This window comes from Tupaia chinensis, unplaced genomic scaffold, assembly GCF_000334495.1.
Source record: "Tupaia chinensis unplaced genomic scaffold, TupChi_1.0 Scaffold000275_1, whole genome shotgun sequence".
NCBI classification, from domain to species: domain Eukaryota; kingdom Metazoa; phylum Chordata; class Mammalia; order Scandentia; family Tupaiidae; genus Tupaia; species Tupaia belangeri.
Genome location: NW_006159757.1, coordinates 8,538,116 through 8,559,119, shown reverse-complemented (window position 1 = coordinate 8,559,119; position 21,004 = coordinate 8,538,116). Strand labels below are relative to the sequence as shown.

Genomic DNA, 21,004 nt, shown 5'->3' with positions numbered 1-21,004 from the left:
TAGGGAAAGTTGACAATGGATTAGCTCTTTGCGCATACAATAAAGGAGAAAAGTTTTCAATTCTGAAAGTGAAGTTTTAGAAGGTGACGAAATTATTGGATCATCTGAAAGTAATGATAAATTTTTGCATAGAAAAATAACATCATGACTTTTCCAATGACCCAATAATTTTTAAAGGTGATTAATGTTTATATGAATTTTCTAAGTTTGTATTCATATCATCACCTTGTAACTAAAGATCAATATAGTTAAGGATCATCTCTGTTCTGAATTTTGATGGTTTCTAATAAAGTATGTAAGCAAACTATAATACATACTTCAAACTTTCTTCTGTCCTTACATAAGCTCTCTAAGGGTAAGATTTTTTTTTCTCCCCTTTTTGTGTATTTCTTGAGTTTGGCGGTATGTTTTATGTGTAGTTCAATATGTGCACTTTTTAAGGTTGACTGTTTTTAAATTAATGTATATCTTTCTTAAGGTTTGTTCCATAGTTAGTGCATCGTAATAGATCTGAGCGTCTGAAGGGACCTCAATCTGATAGAAAAATTTTAATATGCAATCTGTGTACTACATCAAAGGTTTTTCTTAAATATGTTACCTTAGCCATTTATTTTTACTAAGGCATAGCAGTATGGCAGATAATTATTCTGTGAAATCAAACTTGATTTTTCTTTTATATTGAAGGCACAGAGGAAACTGCTTCGCAGCTTCAATCAGAAATTTTATCAGGTGGTCAAGAAGGTACTAGCATAAATACAGCTCAGCCAGAAAATACCACAATGGCTCAGAAAGATCTTCCTGAGAACTCCATGGGCAGCTATGACTCCCAGGCCCTAAATATGTTAGCTGATTTAGCATTAAGCTCTGCTACTTCTTCCACACCACCAGCCGAACCTGGAGATCCTCTTTCCAGCTCTGAAATGTCACTAAATGATGCTTTACTCTCTAAAGAAAATTCTTTGCGAGGTACATATGACCATGAATATCATAGAGGAGTTAAAAGTCTAAAAGGTGGATTATTACCTGTGCCATCCTCTGACAGGAAGAATAATGCAGAGTCAGACTTAACCGTTAACCAGGATGAAAATAACTCAGTTTCTTGTAGTTTTGAGATGACTGTTCAAGCCCAGTCATCACTTACTGAAGAAACACTAGAATCTTCAGATGTAAGCCAAAGCTCTTTTGTTGCTGTGGAACATTCATATGCTGTGCTCCTTGGTGAACATTCAAAGAAACATTTACAGCAGAGAGGGGTGTCAGGCCCTGCCTTTGCCAAGAATGGTACCAAAGGCCCTGAAGCAGGAACTCCAGTGGGAAAAGTCATGCCATTTCGTCATCAACAGAATACCTCCCCTCTACAAAAGGTTTCTGAGGATCCATTGTTAAAGCACAGGAATCGATTGATGTCTTCCAGCCTGAACGATTTTTATTGTTCCCATACCGTCTTTAGTTGTGATGGCTCCTTTAAGGTCACCTTTAAATGTGAAACAGACTATTCCTTCAGATTGGATAGCAAATATACCAGTAACCCACTAGAGAGAACTGTAGTAAGAGCATTACATGGGTAAGTATGAGTGAAGCATCATCAAAGTACATGTAACTTTTCTGTTGAGATCAATGGAATGATTTAGGAGACATGGAACAAACTTTAGTAAAGGAGAAAGAAGTATGCATATAACCAGTAATGTGGTATATCAAGCATACATGTTTACCAAGGATTAAGAACAGACTGCTCCTTTGTAAGTTCTTTGGCCTTGGATTTAAATTTTCGGATGAGACCTTATTATAAAATAATGGAAGATATAGAAATAATGTTTTGCAAACAATTTCAGAAGAAACATATGAAAGAGTAATTCTAGCTTGTTAAGTTGGTTAGATAGATAAGAATGTCTTACAAAGGTTCATTCTATCAGCTATCTTTAAGAAGAGATCAAGGCAGTAATAGCAGAGTGGTTCATGGCACAGGCAGGTGATACCATTGGAGGATGACAAGTTGTGTGGGCAACACTTGTAAATATGGAATTAGTAATAGCACCATTCTGTGATTGTTTCGTATACTAGGATTACAAGGATTTTGCCCAGCTATTGATCCATAAATGATTAACTATCACTGTTTGAATGACATTCAGCTACTTGTTAGTGAACTATTTCACATGTGGCTAAATGGACTCTATATCAAACTTCTTTCCTTATATTTATGTTCACATACTCATGAGATCTATTTCTTATTTTTATTTTTTTAAAGAGAAATTTTTGCTACAGGCCATATGCACCTGCTGGAGAGGCAGAGAAACACAATGTGAGAAATCACCCCCCAGGGGCATGACCATGTCACAATCTCTTTTCCTCTATTCTCTTCTTGGGATTCTGGGCATGCACACACACCCACCTAGAGTGAATTTTAAGTCACTGGGTCCAGGACTCAAACTACAGTTAATTATGTGGGAGTCCAGTGACATAAACATTAAGCTATCTGCTGGTCCCTATTTCCTTTTTCTTGACCCTGTTTTAATTGTATCCTAACTGTGGTCTCCCTAACTCATCCCATTCCAGCCATCTGCTCTTCTTTTGCCTGTCAGATAACCAGAAATGTTTTGTGTCTTCCCTTTGTTCTCCCCTCCCCTCCGCTGCCTTCCCCTCCCTCCCTCCCTCCCTCTCTCTCTTTCTTTTTAAAATAGAGGCTTTTGACTTACTGCACATGGGGTCAACAAAGAGAGAGATATAGGAAAAGTGAGTTGTCACCCCCCAGGATAAATGGCCACACCACAATCTCTTCTCCATTCTCCTCCCAGGTCTTGGGCATACTCGCACACGCACCTGATGTGAGTTTCAAGCCACCAGGTTTGGGACTCAAACTGCCATCGGCAGTTTGTGGGAGTTCAGTGATGTAATAGCTATGCCATCTGCTGGCCCCTTGTTTCTTTCTTTTTTTAATAATTATTTTATTTAACTTTATTTACTTATGTATCTTCATATGACCAGAGAGGGACAGTGAGAGAGAGAGAGAGAGAGAGAGAGAGAAAGCTGCCAGGTCCGGGACTTGAACTGCAGTGAGCCATATGGAAGTCCAATACCTTCAACCATCACACCGCCTTCTGGCCCCTGTTTCTTCAGGATATTTTCTGGAAGTGTACTTTGGAAATAGTACAAGTCTGCTGAATTGTCCAGAGAGATACTTTAATCTTAAGACTCCCATCTAATAGATTAGAGACACAAAGTGGGAAAGAAATGAGTCAGCCAGATTTAGCAAAAGCAGGGTATGAGGAATTGGGTAGTTATTGAAACCTTGAGTACATATACTGTGTCCACAGGGAGTTTTTGTGGTATAAAAGACAAAGGCTAGGCTATGAAGACCTGTGTTCAGAACATGATTCTGTTGTGTTTTGTAATTTGAATAAAAGCATCTAAATGTTCTGATTTTCAGAACCCTTCTCTATAAAATGAGTTAGTTAGATTCAGAGTTACTTTACTTAAGTCAACTTCATATTTAAACTTACTCATTGTTTTATATGTGTGATTTTTTGAAATTAAACTGAAAAATAAATGTTAATAATGTGAGTACTTGCTTCTGATAATCAACTGAAATAACTACTTTTAAAGGATTTTGTGTTTTTTCTTTAAAATCTCAGTCCCTGGAATACTGATTTGCCTGAAAATGTGGAAGAAGTGAAGCTTTTACTTCATATGTGGGTAGCTCTGTTTTACAGCAGTCAAAACAAAGTCATACGATCATCCCGAAAAGTGGTAGAACACAGCAACCCAGACAAATATGTGTCTATAAATACAATGTTGGAATCTTTTGAACTCAGTGAAATTGCAGAATCTCCCAATATGGAAAGATGTTCTACAGACCCTGTCTTGGAGACTAATGAAACTTCTGCAAGTCATGCTGCCAGACTGTCCTTCTCCAATTCTAACTGCCTACTTCCTTTCCTCAAACCACCACCTGCCAGAGGCTTAGAACTCTGTGTACAGAATAAGCAGGAAGAAATTTTCATAAGAGAATTTCATCCAGATACCCCAGAAAACCAGAATTTCATCTATACTCGTAATAGTGAGGTAGGTAAAGCTTGCCACTACAAATACTGGTATTATTTTTGGAGAATTTATTTTTTGTATGCAGAATTATATTCAAAACTGTTCCGTTTTGGGAAATGCATTCTCCAACTATGTAAAGGATTATAATGCCAAAAACTTAGTTTTAAAAAAATGTTCAAAATTGTCTGCAGGTAGAGTTTATCTGCCATCCAGATTGAAAAAATCTAAGTAAAAAAAAATTACAGGGGTCAGATAATCTAGCAGCACCATAATTGTGTCTGTCAGTTACTAGTTTTTATCATTTGGAGCAATTAATTTTTCTCCTTGAATTCATTTCCCTCTTTTTTTTTTTTTTTTTAAGTTTTGCTATAGGGCTTATGCAGTCACCAGAGAAAAATCACTCTTCCACATCCCCCCTACTCTCCCAGAGGGTTGGCCATGCCCTCTTTATTCTCATCTCAAGATTTTGGGCACACACACACACATCTAGCATGTTTTTGAAGCGACTGGGTCCAGTACTTGAACAGTAAAGTCAGTCATTTGGGATCCAGCCACCTTAACCACTATGCCACCAGCTGGCCCTATATTCCTAATTTTTTAAATTTCTGATTTTTTAAAAGAGATGACTACAGTTCAAGGACCAGACCTGGCAGCTTGCTTTCTCACTTTCCCTCTCTCTTTCTGTCTCTCTCTGGTGAGTACATGTGCCTAATGGCAAATTAAAAATAATAGTCTCCCCCGTCACCTGCAGTCCTCCTTTCCATGGTTTCATTTACCTATGGTATAATATAATACAGTGCTTTGGGAGAGAGGGAGGAAAGGGGCGAGGTGGTGGAGTGATCACATTCACATAACTTTTTTATGTATATATTATTGTAATTGTTTAATTATTTCTACATTCTTACCTACTTATGAATTAAACTTTATCATAAGTATGTATATACAGGAAAAAAACAGTACGTATTGGGTTCATTACTATCCACAGTTTCAGATGTCCACTGGGAGTCTTAGAACTTACTCCTCACAGATCGGGTTGGGGTGGGGGGAGGTTCTGCAGTATCTGTAAAAATGGCCTATCTAGAATATTGTTTAAGGATCAAATATTAGAAATGTTTTGGTAAACCTTAAACTAAAACTAATTTAAATTATTATTTTACTACTTTCATGAGAGGGAGACAGAAAGTGAGAGATAGGCATTCTCATCAGGGTCTTGCACGGAAGTCCCCTACTCACTGCAGCCTTCCAGCTAGCCAGGATCATGGAGGTTCTCAGGTCAATCTGAAATCCAAACCACCAGTGGTAGAGTGGTACCCTGTAGCTTATGCTGCTGCTGCTTAGCCTTACATTTTCTTTCTTTCTTTCTTTCTTTCTTTCTTTCTTTCTTTCTTTCTTTTTGTTTGTTTTGTTTTTTTGAGAGGTTTTTGCTATAGGGCACTTGTGATCACCAGAGAGACAGAAAGTGAGAAATCACCCCATCCCGCAGGGGGCATGGCCACACTGCAATCCCTTTTCCTCCATTCTCCTCTCAGGATCTTGGGCACGCACACACATGTCCAGCGTGAGTTAAGCTACCAGGTTTGGAACTCGAACCGCTGTCGACTACATGGGAGTACAGTGACATAGCCATTATGCTAACTGCTGGTCCCGCTTAGCCTTAAATTTCTTTTGAAGACAAATACTGAACAATAAAATAAGGAAATACTGTTAATAGGTAATGTTTGTAACTATGCAAAATACAGTTTGGTTTGTTTGTTTTCAAGCAGTGTTTTATCTAGGCCAGATAATCCAGGTTTTATCTGGAGCAAATCAAAAAGTTACAACAAAATTCTTTTTTCTTTTTTTTTTTTTAAAGAATTATTTACTATTATTATTTTTAACTTCAGAGGGACAGGGGAAGTGAGAAATCAAGCCACCAGGTCCAGGAATTGAACCAAGCCATGTGGAAGTCCAGTGCCCTAACCACCACACAATCTGCTGGTTCCTAACAAAATTCTTAAGTAAATTGGTAAAATATCTGCCTTTTTAAACTTTCACCCAAATTTATTCTAGAATATTTTGCATGGAGGCCAGCCCTGTAGTAAAGCTTTTAATCCCTGTGCATAGCAAAGAGGATTCCACGTGGCCAACCACAGTTTGAATTCTGGCCCTGACAGCTTGGAAAACATTATGGGTGCATGTGCAAGTATGTCCCAAATCAAGATGGGCTCAAGAAGTAGAGAGAACAAGATTGTGACATGGGTAGCTCTATCTTTCCCTCCATTTTTCTTTGGAGAGTACATGCACTCAGATAAACAGAAAGCTAAAAAATTGTTTTGCTTGGGTTTGGGCAGCACCTGTGATTCCTGTCTTAATGTGGGGTAGGCATTGATTTTATTTGTTGCTGTTGTTGGGAGAGGTTTTTTTGCTATAGGGCGCGTGCGCTCACCAGACAGAGACAGAGAGACAGAAAGCGAGAAATCACCCCTCAGGGGGGATGGCCAGGCTGCAATCCCTTCTCTTCCATTCTCCGCTCGGGATCTTGGGCACGCACGCACACATGCTTGCCTGGTCTGTTTTTCAAGCTACTGGGCCTGGTATTCACATGATAGTTGGCCATCTGGGATCTGGTCCCCTTAACCCCTAGTCTACCAGGCCAGCCCTATGTGTATATTTTCCCTAATTTTAGATTGTTTTGTTTTTAGAAGTTTTTGCTATAGGGCCCATGTGCTCACCAGAAAGACAGAGACAGATAAAAAGTGAGAAATCACCCCCCAGGGGTGTGGCCATGCCACAATCTCTTCCCTGTTCTCCTCTCAGGACCTTGGGGCACACATGCACATGGGCCTAATATGAGTTTAAGCCACTGGGTCCAGGACTTGAACCACAGTCAACTACATGGGAGTCCAGCAACATAGCTATTATGCTGACTGCCGGTCCCAATTTTGGGTTATTTTTAGCCAATCTAAAGAGAGGGAGATTGAGATAATCAAGTAGCATGGTGGTTAAGAAACTGTATTCCCACATAGTTGACAATCATTTGAGTCCTGGGCCTGGCAGCTTGAAAATCCCACCAGGCATGTGTGTGTGCATGCCCAAAATCCCAGGAGGCAAATGGAGAAGAGATTGTGACATGGGCAGTCCCTCCTAAGGGATGATTTCTTACTCTCCTTCTATCTCTCTCTGGCAAGTGCATACACCTTATGGCAAAAAAAAACAAAACAAAACCTTTTAAAAAAAAAAAAAAATCCTTTTAAAAAAACATTTGGTTGATCTCTCCCCTGTGATGTTCCTGTAGATTAGATGATTCAAAAGACAAGGGACTAGCTAAAATTAATCCTGTTTGGTTTTTTTTTTAATATATATATATTATGTATGTAATTGTTTAAAAAAGTCTATTTGACTTTTTTTTTTTCTCCCTTTTTTCACTGTTATCATTTCAGGTAATTGGTGGGAAAGCTCAACAAGAATCATCAGGTAAACTAGAGACTTCTAATCTTACGTGTCCTAGTATTGGATGTACCCAAATTAATGGACCTTCTCTTCTTGGTAACGATAAAACTTGTCAACCACTTGACAGCACAAGAGGGAATTCTTATAATGATACTGTCACACAAGCTACATTCACCAAGCTTTATGATGGGACCAGCAATCAGTCAGTGATGTGTCAAAAATCTATGTACAGCACCCTTGAAAGCAAAGTTGATACTTTTCTCCCAACAGCGCAAACAAAGACTGGTGCTTTCGAGGACCTCATTCAGCATAACAGTTCCATAAACAATGAATGTCAGCCTTCTCTGGAAAGAAAGGATGATCATGTGGGCTATGTAATGATTAACCTGGAACCAGTTACTCTTACTTTTGAAAAAAATGCCTATATACCATTAGAGGGAGAAGTGGTAAATACAGCTGATAAACCTACAGTTTTTAATACGGAGTTGATTAAGCAAGTATCACCTGCTACAAGTCTTAGACATTCTAAAGATAAATGTTCATTACAGAAAGAGATAACTCACCCAGTCTCCTCATCACCATCCGATAAGGCAGTGGTAATGGAGGCATTATCATTAGTTAAAAGTCCTAGTTGTCCACTACCCAGTGATGAAATGAAACACTCTCAAGGGTTGTTTCTACAAACTCAGAGTCTCTTTAGCATATCTTCAGAGGAGATTATTGAGCCATCACAGGTGGAAGTAGTCTCTTCAGCCTCTGCAAACTTGGAGAAAAACTATTTACTTAATCATATTCCATCAAGAAATAATACATTTAATCACTTTTTAGAAGTGGAGAAAAATGACAGTAGTCTAAACAGCAAAAATAGGAATTTTGAATCAGTCAATTCAGTATTTAGTAAACAAACTGGCCTACCTATGATTAGAGAGGAGGTAAGCCTAGAGTTATCAGAGGAAGATTCTGATATTGACCTAACTCTCACAATATCTCCACCTGTAAGTCCCAGAGAAAAAATTCCTACTGGTGAAATAGAGCAATTTAAGGAGAACCCAATATCAAATTTAGAACTTCAGAATATAACTGAAGAAATAGTTGAACCAGAAGAGGTGACCCTTACAGAAAACAGAGAAATGAGTTCAGTTGACTATATGTCAGTGTATCCTACAGTATCAGAAGAACCGTTAATAAATAAGGAGACAAAAGATGGCAATTTACAACCAGTTACCTTAATAGTATCTAAAGAAAATTGTACCCTAGAGATTGCAGAGGAAATTAATGTTACCTCTGACTTTCCCTTTGATTCTCTGATTGAAGAAGTGTCACCAGCTTCTAGTCCTGACCCCCCAGTACCAACTGAAGAGACACGACCATCTCAGGCTGTATCTTCATGTAGTTTAAAACTTCATGGTACACGGTATGAAAAAAGTAACTCGTTCTCCCAGATTGAGTCGGGAGATTTAACCATAACAGAAAAGGAAAATACTATTGTAGGTCCTGCTTATCCAGTAGGACAAGAAAACTTAACTCATGTACAACAAATGCAGCTCTCTGCTGAAATGCCTCTAATATTAATTAATCACCCAGGGAGAAAGGACAAACTAATCCTTCCTGGTAAAGCAACTGAGAAAATTGTCCCAGGTGAGTGTGGTGAGGGTTTATCTTTGTTAGAAAAGGTGCCATGCTGTGATACAGAGTTATACCAGACTACCCCAACTGCCAGAGGCAGAGGTAACACCAGGCCTTCTCTCGAAAAACCAATAAAGTCAGGAACTCCACTGCAGCCAATTAGCATAGAAAATAGAACTGTGGACTTAGAACATGTCTTGGAGTCCAGTGACTTAGAAAATCCATTTAGTCTTACAAAGATTATTGAAAATAAGTCTTTGACTGACACATTGGTTTCTACCACTGCTTCACCTGGTATAGCAACAGTATCATTAAAACAGCAGACTACACCTAAAACCATTAAGAAAAATCTTGAAAATAATTTGGAAACAGACAAAGACACCTATTTGCAAGTTAGGTCCTTTAGCTCTGAGTCAGTTGTTGGGGTTGGTGTTACACAGCCACATATGCACTTAGAGATCCCAAAACTTGATTCTTCTTCAGATAGTACTACATTAACCCATTATCCACAACCAAAAATAGGAGAGTCAGGGCCTCAAAAACAGGAAATACCAGTTAGAATGGCCAATTTATCTAACAGTAATGAAACACAAGCCAAGTTACATGAAGAAACCACTGATCTGAGTGCTGTTGGCCCTCAGTCTAACACCAAATCTCTAAAAGATGAACAAAAAATCCACATGCTGCAAGATATGTCCACATGTGAAACAAAAGAGCTGTTGAATGGAGTTTTCTCTATGTATTCTGATTCTCACAAAAATATAACAGACATCAGTGAAAATATAAATAAAGAAACTTCTGCTTCCTTTGCTCCCAAATCATTTGACTGTCTTGTTTATGGAGTCTCTAAAGAACATCTAGACAGTGAAAGCACAAGTCAGGGGCTCAGGACTGATGCTGATTCTAGAACTCTGGACAGAAATAGGGAGATCAGTGTGAACCCTGACATGCACTACGAACCACTTTCTGGACACTCTGATGAAGATTGTCTTGGTAGAAATCTTAAACGAAACATGGAGGATTCTTGCACTTTGAGAGGCAATTGTACTAGAAAAAATGGTGCTACAAAAGATGGTTATTCCTCTTTTATGAGCCGGCGCCCTAATGATAATGAAGACTGGGGCTACTCTAACCAGGTTCTGAGAGCAGGTTCGAGCATTCCTCCCAGAAACTGGCCCACTGGAATAAAGAGAGGAGATAAACGTGTGCCCTGTTATGTCCAAATCCGAGATCTCCTTGGTATCCCTAGGACCTATGCTAACTTTACTATAACAAAAGAAGTCAAAGATACCGCAAGAACTTTGCATACCCTGAGGAGGTACCAGAGTTTTACTGAAAACTGCAGCTTGCTCAGCTCCTTGACAAGTACTTGGCAGGTGACAGACAGTCTCACTCAGAATACATTAGATATGGAGTTTTTACGTTTTGCATATAAGGTAAAACAAATAGTAAAGAGTGGACATTCTCAGCGTTCTGTTTTTTCCGCTAATGTCTTTCCAAAGGAGTCACCTATCCAGGTTGCCATGGGACCTTTCCCTTTGACAAAATCATCTGAAGTCCCAATTGTTCGTTCTGTGTCTAGGAGCAGAAGCCCTCTTCTGGTGACAGTGATGCACTCAGATGCCAGAGAACAGGATCAGCACAGGAGAGGCCACACATCCAGTAATCTGGGTAGCTCTTCTTCCTTCTGGAAGGAGAGATGTTGTCATGGTAACAATCTTACAAAATCTCAAAAAAATCAGACTGTTTCTTTTCACCTCAACAAACTGAAATATAACAGCACTTTGAAAGACTCTCGGAACGATATATCACTTATTCTCAATGAATATGCTGAATTCGATAAGGTGATGATGAATAGCAAGCAGGTAGTTCTCCAAGATAAAGAGTTAAATGTTGATGCTGGAGAAGCCACTTCTCAAGAGAGGTACTCATCTTTCCCAAGACGGTCAGCCTCTTATGAAGACATGATTACAGACCTGTGTACAAATTTGCATGTCAAACTAACAAGTGTTATGAAAGAGGCTTGCAAGAGTACCTTCCTATTTTACATTGTTGAAACAGAAGACAAATCATTTTTTGTAAGAACAAAGGTAAAGTGCCATATTTTTCTAATACTTCATATATAGCTGTGTCTTTTAATGTCAGGGATACCTTCTGAGAAATGCCTTCATAGACATTTTTGTCTTTGTGCAGACATCATATATTTATACAAACCTAAGTGACATTCTACCACACACCCAGTCTGTATATTATATAACTTGTTGCTTGTAGGCTATAAACCTGTATAGCATGTTACTGTTCAGAATACTGTAGGCAGTTGGAACACAATAGTATGTATCTAAACATAGAAAAGATAGAGTAAAAATATGTTTTCAAAAATTATAAGTGGTCTACCTGTAAAGGGCATTTGCCACTAATGGAGCTTACAGGACTGGAAGTTGCTCTGAGCGAGTCAACCAGTGAGTGGTGAATGAAAGTGAAGGCCCTGGGTGTTACTGTTGGCTGTTGTAGATTTTATAAACACTGTACACTTAAGGTACACTGAATTTTCAGATTTTCTTTATCAATAATAAACTAATATCAACTTATTGTAGCTACTCTGTAAATTCAAAAATTTTTAACCTTTTGACTCTTGTAATAACTTAATTTTAAAACAAACATATTGTACAGTTATAGAAAAATATATATCCTTACACATTTTTTGCGATTTAAAAAAATATTTTTTTGTTTGCTATAGGGCATATGTGCTTCCAGGGGAGAGAGAAAGTGAGAAAGAACCACCACCCCCTACCTCCCCACCCCCGAGGGGGTGGCTATGCTGCCGTCCCTTCTCCATTCTCTTGGGATTTGGGACATGCACACACCTGATGTGTTTTTCAGGTCTCTGGGTCCAGGACTCAAACCACTCGGTCAGCCATGGGGTATCCGGCTGCCTCAACCACTGTGCCATGTGCTGGCCTCTGACATGTGCTAGAATGAGTCAGCATCGTGGTCATGTACCTGTTTTGCCACAGTGAGCAAAATATTTGGATTCCTGTTGCTCCCATCTACTCAAAAGCAGCTGAGGAAGAACCTTAGTTCTCACTTCCTTTCCAGAGCAAATAATTCTGTTTTTCATGTAGAAGAGAGATCATAGTGGTACCCAGTTTTGTTTGTGGTAGAAGTACTTCAGGTATTATGCTTTTTTCATAATGAATGTATCATTTCACCATATTTTATCATGTGGCCACTACTACCTACAACAGGAAATAACTAATTTTGTGCAAAGATAAAACTAAACTTACCTCAAGTGAAAAAGTAGACACATCTAAAATATACTTGAAAACCATGTACCATCAAGAGCAGAATGATTTAAAAACTCAAAAACATCTCAGATAATTCTTCTGTCCTTCAGATCCTAAGGCATTAATTTGTGATGGAATGGTAGGCCTATTTATTTAGAAGATGAGGAAAATCTGCAGGGTTTCCTATTACTATTGAAATCTGTGCACATGACAGAATAGCCAAGTGAGAACTAAAGATTTATATTTATATATTTCAGTAGGCTTTGAAATCTTGTAAGAATTTCTTTGAAATTTGTACCATAAATTTTGAATAACAAATGGAGATGGTCAAAATGTTAACTTGTTTCAGGACTGGCAGGTGGCATGGTGGTTAAAGATGCTGGACTCCCACATGGCTGACCACTATGCAAGTCCTAGACCTGGCAGCTCGCTTTCTCACTTTCTCTCTCTCTGGTCAAATTAAAATAAATAAAGTTAAATAAAATACTAATAAAAAGTGTTAACTGTTTCAAGATCCAAGAGCTATGCTCAAATGAAAACTTAATAAAGTGTCACCACAGCCTCTTATAAAGCACATGTAGTTTAAACTATGTCACCTACCTTATTCTGTGATATAATTCTAAGATACTAATGACCCTTTCTAAAGTCAGTACCTATTAATAATAAAGGAATGCATAGATACTAATTTTTTTAAGTTCTAGAAATATTTTTAGTAAAGCTGGCATTCTTAAAATATCCAGCATCCCAAACTATCTCATACCTCCTTAAAGAAGGTAGCACTCACTTATGTAGTTTATTAAAAAGAAAAATCAGTTTGATACCATATGGACATAGAGATTTTATCATACACGGTTTACTTACAAAATAAACTTATTAACCCAGTTGTTTAGATGTGATTTGTTTTATATAGATGATTTAGTAGTGCAACAAATTTCCATTTATGTTGCCTTATATTAAGCCATAATTTAGTATATAGGATGTACTTTTTTTCTTTATTCATAATAGACCGTGTATGTACATGTGAGAGATGAGTACCCTCCACTGTGTTTGATCACACTACAGTCCCGTTCCTCCAGTCCTCTAGCACATCTTGGCACTTGCACAAGCATCTAGAGGATTTTAGGATACTTAAGGCCAGGGATTTAAACTGTGGGCATCTTTGGCATTTGACTTAAGTAGAACGTTACTGCTCTGTCATAGAGCTAGTCTAGATGTGCTTTTTTCATGGAGTTTTAAAATATAAACTATAAAGGTAGGACCAGCAGTTAGCTTAATGGCTATGTCGCTGTACTCCCATGTAGTCGGCCGCGGTTCAAGCCCTGGACCCGGTGGCTTAAACCACACCAGGCGCGTGTGCATGTATGCCCAAGATCCCGAGAGGAGAATGGAGGAGAAGGGATTACGGCGGCATGGCCATCTTCCCTGGGGGATGATTTCTTGCTTTCTGTCTCTGTCTCACTCTGTCTTTCTGGTAAGCACACGTGCCCTATAGCAAAAACCTCTAAAAATAAATAAATTAATAAATAAATAAATAATAATTTTTAGAAATGTGTAAAATATAAACTATAAAAGTTATTTCATTTTAACTTTATTATTATCCAGTTTGACTAGAGACAGACAAAGAGATGGAAAGTGAGAACCACCAGGTCCAGGACTTGAACCATGGTTAGCCATGTGGGAGTCCAGCACTTTAATCATCATGCCACCTGCCGGCCTCGTGGTATCTGTTTTAAAAAAATAAATGTATTTGTAAATCTTGCAGAACATTCTGAGGAAAAGAGGTCATAAAGAAATTGAACCTCAGCATTTCTGTCAAGCTTTTCACAGAGAGAATGATACCTTCTTAGTCATCATCAGAAATGAAGATCTTTCATCACACTTGCATCAGGTACGTTTGGAAATATCTTTCTTACAAAGAAATGTATTATAGGCACTTAAATTGTGATCTGACTCATGTCTGCCTTTTTGTGTGAAGGGAAAAAACTGATACAAATTATCACTGGGCCTTTGAGTGGATAATGGGATCGAGTTGATGTACTATAGGATACTGTTATATTACCAAGGTATTTGTAGGGCAGGTGACGTTTCAGAGAGTTAAGAAAACATTCACATTAATTGAAAGGAGAGCTATGGAAAGAGGTGAATGATTGTCAATTTTTCTCTTCGAAGAGTTAAATCTGCTTGATGTCTATGAATAAGATATCTTATGTAAAAGGATTTGTGAGATTTTTCTTAATATAGTTTACTATCTACTAGTTGAATAGAAATAATTGCTTATCCCAAGAAGATCCGATTTATGGACATAAACTATGGATTTATAATCCTGCTATTGAAAGTAGGTAGTGACGTGAAGCCAAACAACACTGAGGCCCACATGAGATGGAAATGAGATGACTGAGTGTATGGGACCTCACTCATTACTTCACAGGTCCCCAAAAACTCAAATGTGCTCTTCTCTTGTGAATTACTTCCTTCCTTTGGGAGTTAGAGAAACGTTTCTTTTTTTTCTTTTCTTTTTTTTTTTTTCTTAAATTTACTTTTGGACATGTGCACTTGCTAGGGAGAAAGAGAGAATCCAGTGGGGTGATGGTGACACTACAGTCCCTTCTCCTCGGGGTTTTGGGCACACATAAACTTGGTGTCCAGTGTGTTTCCAAGCAGTTGGGTCTAGGGACTCAAACCACATCATCAAACATGTGGGATTCAGCCACCTTAATCACCATGCCATCACCTAGCCTGAGGCCTCTTAGTTTTGGTCAGTTTGCAAACACTGATAATGAGCCAAGTTCATATCCCTCATATATGGCAAAATTATCAGTCAGCAATCCAAGTTAAAGGTTTTTTTCATCGTTCCTGGACCTTGAAACCCTTGGATAGAAAAGTGATGAAAGTGTTTTAATGAAACATGCCCAAAAAAACTGTCTTCACAGGGTTCCTTTTATGTTTAACAGATTCCTTCTTTACTGAAGCTGAAGCATTTTCCCAGTGTCATCTTTGCTGGGGTAGACTGTCCTGAGGATGTCCTTGATTATACCTACCAAGAGCTGTTTCGTACAGGAGGCTTTGTGATCTCAGATGAGAAGATATTAGAAACTTTAACTTTAGGTTGGTCTTATTTGTTTTATCTGTTCTCAGAAATGTAGTTCAATTTCTCCTCCCCAAATACTCTTAGATCACAGACAAATTACCACCTCTAAAAATACTAGCTGCCACCTATTTGGGGCTAAATTTCTGCTATCTGCTCCCAATCACTTTCATATAGCAGTTCTCTTACAGTCATGACCTTCTGATTATCTTCACCACTTGCCTGCTTATCTGAGTTTCCTTCCAACTCCTTTTCATACAAATTTGAGATTTTGATAATGTTTAACTCCTTTGTGTTCCAACTCAACTACATATTAAATTTGTTTAGAATTAACCCTTTTCATTTCTAAAGGCATCATCCTGCTCATCTTACTGATATGATAGTAATCAAAAAGTGGTTACTGAAAGTTGTCTTGTTTAGTCATGTGCCAGAACACACACACAGAATTCACCTTTCTCATACTTGTTCTGTTAGAAGGCACGTGCACTTGCACACTGAGAGGAGTAGAGAAAGCACCTCCCATGGGGAATGGTTATACTGTAATCCCTTCTCCCTACATTGGGATTTTAGGCATGCATGTGCACACACTTGGCATATTTTCTCAAGCTGCCAGGTCCAGGACTAAATCACATGGTCAGGCATATGAGATCCAGCTACCTTAACCACCAGGCCATGGATATGAGTGGCAGACACTTTTATATATAATCTAAACTTACCCTAACTCTGATCATATTAGAACTCGGTTTCTGGTTGCCACTTCTAGGTCAGAAAACTGTACCTAAACTAGTGTGAATTCTGCATGGAAATAGAACAAAAATATATGTAGATTCTGTTACTTGGGAACCTCATCTTCTCTATTGCATTTAGGGTTCCTATTGGCACAGCTTTAACTGGTGTTGGCTTTAATGACAGTGACAATGTACACTCAACTATGGGGGTTTTTTTGTTTTTTTTTTGTTTTTTAACTTGTAATGACTAATTTGCATGAGCCAAAGGAAAAAAAAAACCTAAAATATGTCTTCTCTTGCCAAACTTATTCTGTCCTCTAGTTCAACTAAAGGAAATGGTCAAAATCCTGGAAAAGCTAAATGGAAATGGAAGGTGGAAGTGGCTGCTTCACTATAGGGAAAATAAAAAGCTAAAAGAAGATGTAAGGTAAGGATTTCATGGAAAGAGTAGATTTACCCCAAGTTTCATATGCTCTTGTGTTTTTCCATATGCTAGAGCTTAATACATCATGCTAGATTGGAAATTACCCTCATCACTGAACACAAGATTAAGATCTGCTGCATGTTTATTTTGTAAGCAGAACTTCCAGTGAAGGGAGCTGTGTGCTGAAACCAGAATCAGTAGTTTGAAGCACGTACTTCTGTAGACTAAGAGTTGTAAGGAACTCACTTAGTCAAAGTGTCCAAGTAGTCTCAGGCTCTACTGCCATGAACTGAAAAATACATTGAACTCTACATGGTAGTTGAGGCAGCTAGATCCCACATAACTTACTTCAAGTCCTATACCTAGTGGCTTGAAAAACATGCCAGGTGTGTGTGGCATGTTTACGAAGAGGAAAATGGAAGAAAAGGGATTGCAGCATGGCTGTCATCCCTGGGGAGTGCTTTCTTTTATTATTATTTTTTTAATTTTTATTTTATTTATTCATTTATTTATTTTAATTTGAACAGAGAAAGAGAGAGAGGGAAAGTGAGAAAACAAGCCACTAGGCCCAGGACTCAAACCGTGGGGAGTGCTTTCTGCCCACCCTTCTACCCACTCCCCAGGGCCTGCCTTAACCACCATGCTACCCGCCAGTCACCTAGCTTGATATTTTTAAGAATTATTTTATTTAACTTTATCCATCCATTTATTTATTTTAATTTGCCCAGAAAGGGATAGAATGAGAGAGAGGCAGGGAGAAAGTGAGAAAGCAAGCCACCAGGTCCAAGACTCAAACCACTGTGGACCATGTGCAAGTCCAGCGCCTATAACCACCATGCCACCTTCAGGCCCTGTTAACTTTATTTTTCAATTAAGATAAGATGTAAAATGACCACAGTTCCAGGCACTGTTAGGTGCTTTATATCCATTATATCATTCAGACCTCATCTCCAGGAGGTTGGTAGTAAATCCTTGTTTTCATGATGTGGAAGTATAGAATGGACAAAAAATTTGATCAAGGTCAAATAAGTAATAAGTTTTGGGGTTGAAGCCCATCAGAAAATGTTGTTCTCCAAAAGACTGATCTCTAAAATAAAATACATGAAAAGACTTTCTCTCATAAGAGTGTTCATATTCCCTACCATTTAAGAAACAAAACAAAAAGTGTTAGAGTGCCATAGCACACCTAGCATATGCTGCTATAGTCTGGAACCACGTGGGAGAGGCCTGGGCTTAACCCCTATTCAAACCGAAATACAGCGTGGTGGCATGTACCTGCAATCCCAGCAATTTAGGAGGGTAGGGCGAGAGGATTGTGAGCCAGTGGAGGCCCAACTGAGCAACACAGACCCTGCTGAAGACAGAACCAGGTGTGGACATGCACCTATAGTCCTGGGTGGGAGGCTAAAGCAGAAAGATGGCATGGTAAGGACCTATCTTTTAAAAAGGGATGTATAGGGACCAGCAGGTGGTGTGGTTAAGGCACTGGACTCCCATATAGTCAACCATGGTTCAAGTCCTCGACCCAGCAGCTTGAAACTTACACTGGGCACATGTGTGTGAGTGCCCAAAATCCTGAGGGGAGAAGGGATTGTAGCATGGCCGTCCCTTCTGGGGAGTGATTTCTCACTTTCTGTCTTTCTGTATCTCCAGCAAGTGGACATACCTATGGCAAAAATCTCTCAAAAAAAAAAATTAATTAAAATAATTTAACATTTCTAAACTGAGTAACCAGAAATACATATTTCTGTTGGCACTGTTACGTCTTCAAACCATAGCAGTTGGGCATTGTGTAACAGGAGCAGTGAGAAACACATCATAAAACTCATATCCTTTGACTTTTGTGGGAATGTATCTAAAACTGAAAACAAAAACTAACATTTATAAACCACTGTTTCTGCAAAGATGGTCATAGCTAGGTGGATATCAGTAGTTAACAAAACCAACCTCAGTGGGGCCAGCAGGTGGCGTGGTGGTTAAGACAATGGACTCCCACATGGCCAACCACGGTTCAAGTCCTGAACCTGGCAGCTTGCTTTCTCTCTCTCTCCCTTCCTCCCTCCCTCTCTGGTCAAATTAAAATAAATAAAGTTAAATAAAAGAATTCTTTAAAAAAATATTTTTGAAAAACTCAGTTGCATCTCTAGGCATAGACAAGTAGACTCAGTTGCATCTCTATGCACGAACAAGAAAAATAGACATATGAACTATATAAATACATTATTTATACAAAATACCACCATCCTACCATTTAAGCTTACACTGTAAATAAAAGCATATAAAAATTTTTATTGACAGTACTAGGGAATAACATAGAAGTAGCTTCCACAAAACTAATCAATATAAAACTAATCATATAAAAAGAGATTTATATAGACAAAGGAAAGGGCATGAAAAGAAATTTATCATGATTTTAATGGTGATGGCTGCTAGGCTATGAGAATGTGTCATTTTTATTTTTCTCCAACAAGCTGGATATAGTATAAGTGATGAAGACTGGAGAGATGGAATCAAGGGCAAAAGAAGAGGTGACAGAAGAGTATAAATGCATTTTCCTCTAAGGGAGGAAGATAAGATTGAAAGAATGTTAAGGGAGATGAGGGGAAAAACAATTTAGGAGAGAGGTTTTTGCTATAGGGCATATGCACTCGCCACAGAGACGGAGAAAGCATCCCCGGTGGGGATGGCCACACTGCAGTCCATTATCCTCTTGGGATCTTGGATACCCACGCTTAGTGTGAATTTTAAGCTGCAGGTCCAGGATTCAAACCACGGTTGATTCTGTGGGAGTACAGCAAGGTAGCCATTGTGCTGTCTGCTAGGCCCAAGGTGAGAAATTAAGAAAATTCTAGCTGCTATCAATTTTGAATAAAGCTGATAATTATCTGACCATGAAGCATGATAAGCATAGAAGAAATTCATTGCTCTACAGTATATTATGTAGTAAGGTCCAAAATTAACTAGAAATTAATGAGACTTGCCAACCCACATGGTTTACAATAATAGCCGATAAATGTGTGATGTCTCTTTCTTTTGTAATGATACCTATATTCCTACTATATATTTTCTTCCCACAGAGTGGATTCAATTGCACATAAAAAGAACTTAATTTTGAAATCATATCAGAGTGCAAATATCATTGAATTGCTTCATTATCACCAGTGTGACTCTCGATCATCAACAAAAGCAGACATTTTGAAGTGTTTAATAAACCTGCAAATTCAGCATATCAGTGCCAGATTTGCTGTCTTTCTAACAGGTAAATTCACAGCCTGAGTTCTACCAATTTTCATTACCCCATTAACACCAACATAGGTCAGCACTAGAAGTGCCCTTCCAAGTCATATTACCTGAAACATATGGATCTATACTATAGCTAGCAGCCTGGGGTTTGCTAAATGAAGACTAGAATGGAGAGGCAGGAGTCTTGTGGAGTTTGTCTTAAAGTTAATAATCCTTTAATAAAGGTTTTTTAAATTAAGTTTTCTTGGTTTCTAAAATAACTTATTTTATACTTATCTCTAATTTATTGTTTTCTGTTGATCTTAACCAGGCTTTTTGGATCTTTTAGGATTCTTTGACAAAACTATAGTTGTTTTTTGAGAGGTTTTTGCTATAGGGCACATGCATTCACCAGAAAGACAGAGAAACAAAGAGAACGAGAAATCACCCCCAGTGGGGATGCCCATGCTACAATCCCTTCTCATCCATTCTCTTCTCGGGATCTTGGACACACATGCACAGGCGCCCAGCATGAGTTGAAGCCACCGGGTCCAGGACTCGAACAGCAGTCAACTACATGGGAGTCCGGTGACATGGCCATTATGCTAACTGCTGGTCCCATAGTTGTTATATTGTTTTACATAATTATTTAATTCCATTTGTTATTATTATTAGGTTTTTATTTATTTATTTGGAGAGGTTTTTTGCTATAGGGTGCATGTGCTCGCCAAAGACAGAGACAGAGAAAGACAGAAAGCAAGAAATCACCCCCCAGGTGGGATGGCCATGCCGCGATCCCTTCTCCTCTCAGGATCTTGGGCATGCACGCTCGTTCCAGGCCTGAGTTTACAAGCCATCAGGTCTGGGACTCCAACTCTGGCCAACTAAATGGGAGTCCAGACATAGCAATTATGCCAACTGCTGGTTCCAATAGTATTATTTCAGTTTGACCCGGAGAGAGAAAGGGAAAGCAAGAAAGCAAACCACTGGATCCTGGACTTGAACTGCAATTGGCCCATGCCGGAATCCAGCGCCCTTAACCACCATGCTACCTGCTGACCCCGTATAGTTATTTTTCAGTGATTTTCAGTATTCCTCCCATCCTCCCCACCCCCACCACAGGCAGCTGCTTTCAAAGTTTCAGATCTTCTGAGCCTGAAACAGATGC

General features: G+C 38.7%; 1 protein-coding gene across 3 annotated transcripts in view; it reads left to right on the top strand.

Moving 5' to 3' along the window:
* TASOR2 (transcription activation suppressor family member 2) overlaps nt 1-21,004 on the top strand; it is a 75,001-nt gene that overhangs the window by 51,914 nt on the left and 2,083 nt on the right. For all 3 annotated transcript variants that reach the window (XM_027772475.1, XM_006150071.3, XM_006150072.3), the window contains 7 exons: nt 685-1,564; nt 3,630-4,059; nt 7,458-11,183; nt 14,140-14,265; nt 15,329-15,482; nt 16,512-16,617; nt 19,692-19,873. In XM_027772475.1, the coding sequence (XP_027628276.1) occupies nt 685-1,564; nt 3,630-4,059; nt 7,458-11,183; nt 14,140-14,265; nt 15,329-15,482; nt 16,512-16,617; nt 19,692-19,873 (5,604 nt within the window). The remainder of the gene's footprint in view (nt 1-684; nt 1,565-3,629; nt 4,060-7,457; nt 11,184-14,139; nt 14,266-15,328; nt 15,483-16,511; nt 16,618-19,691; nt 19,874-21,004) is intronic.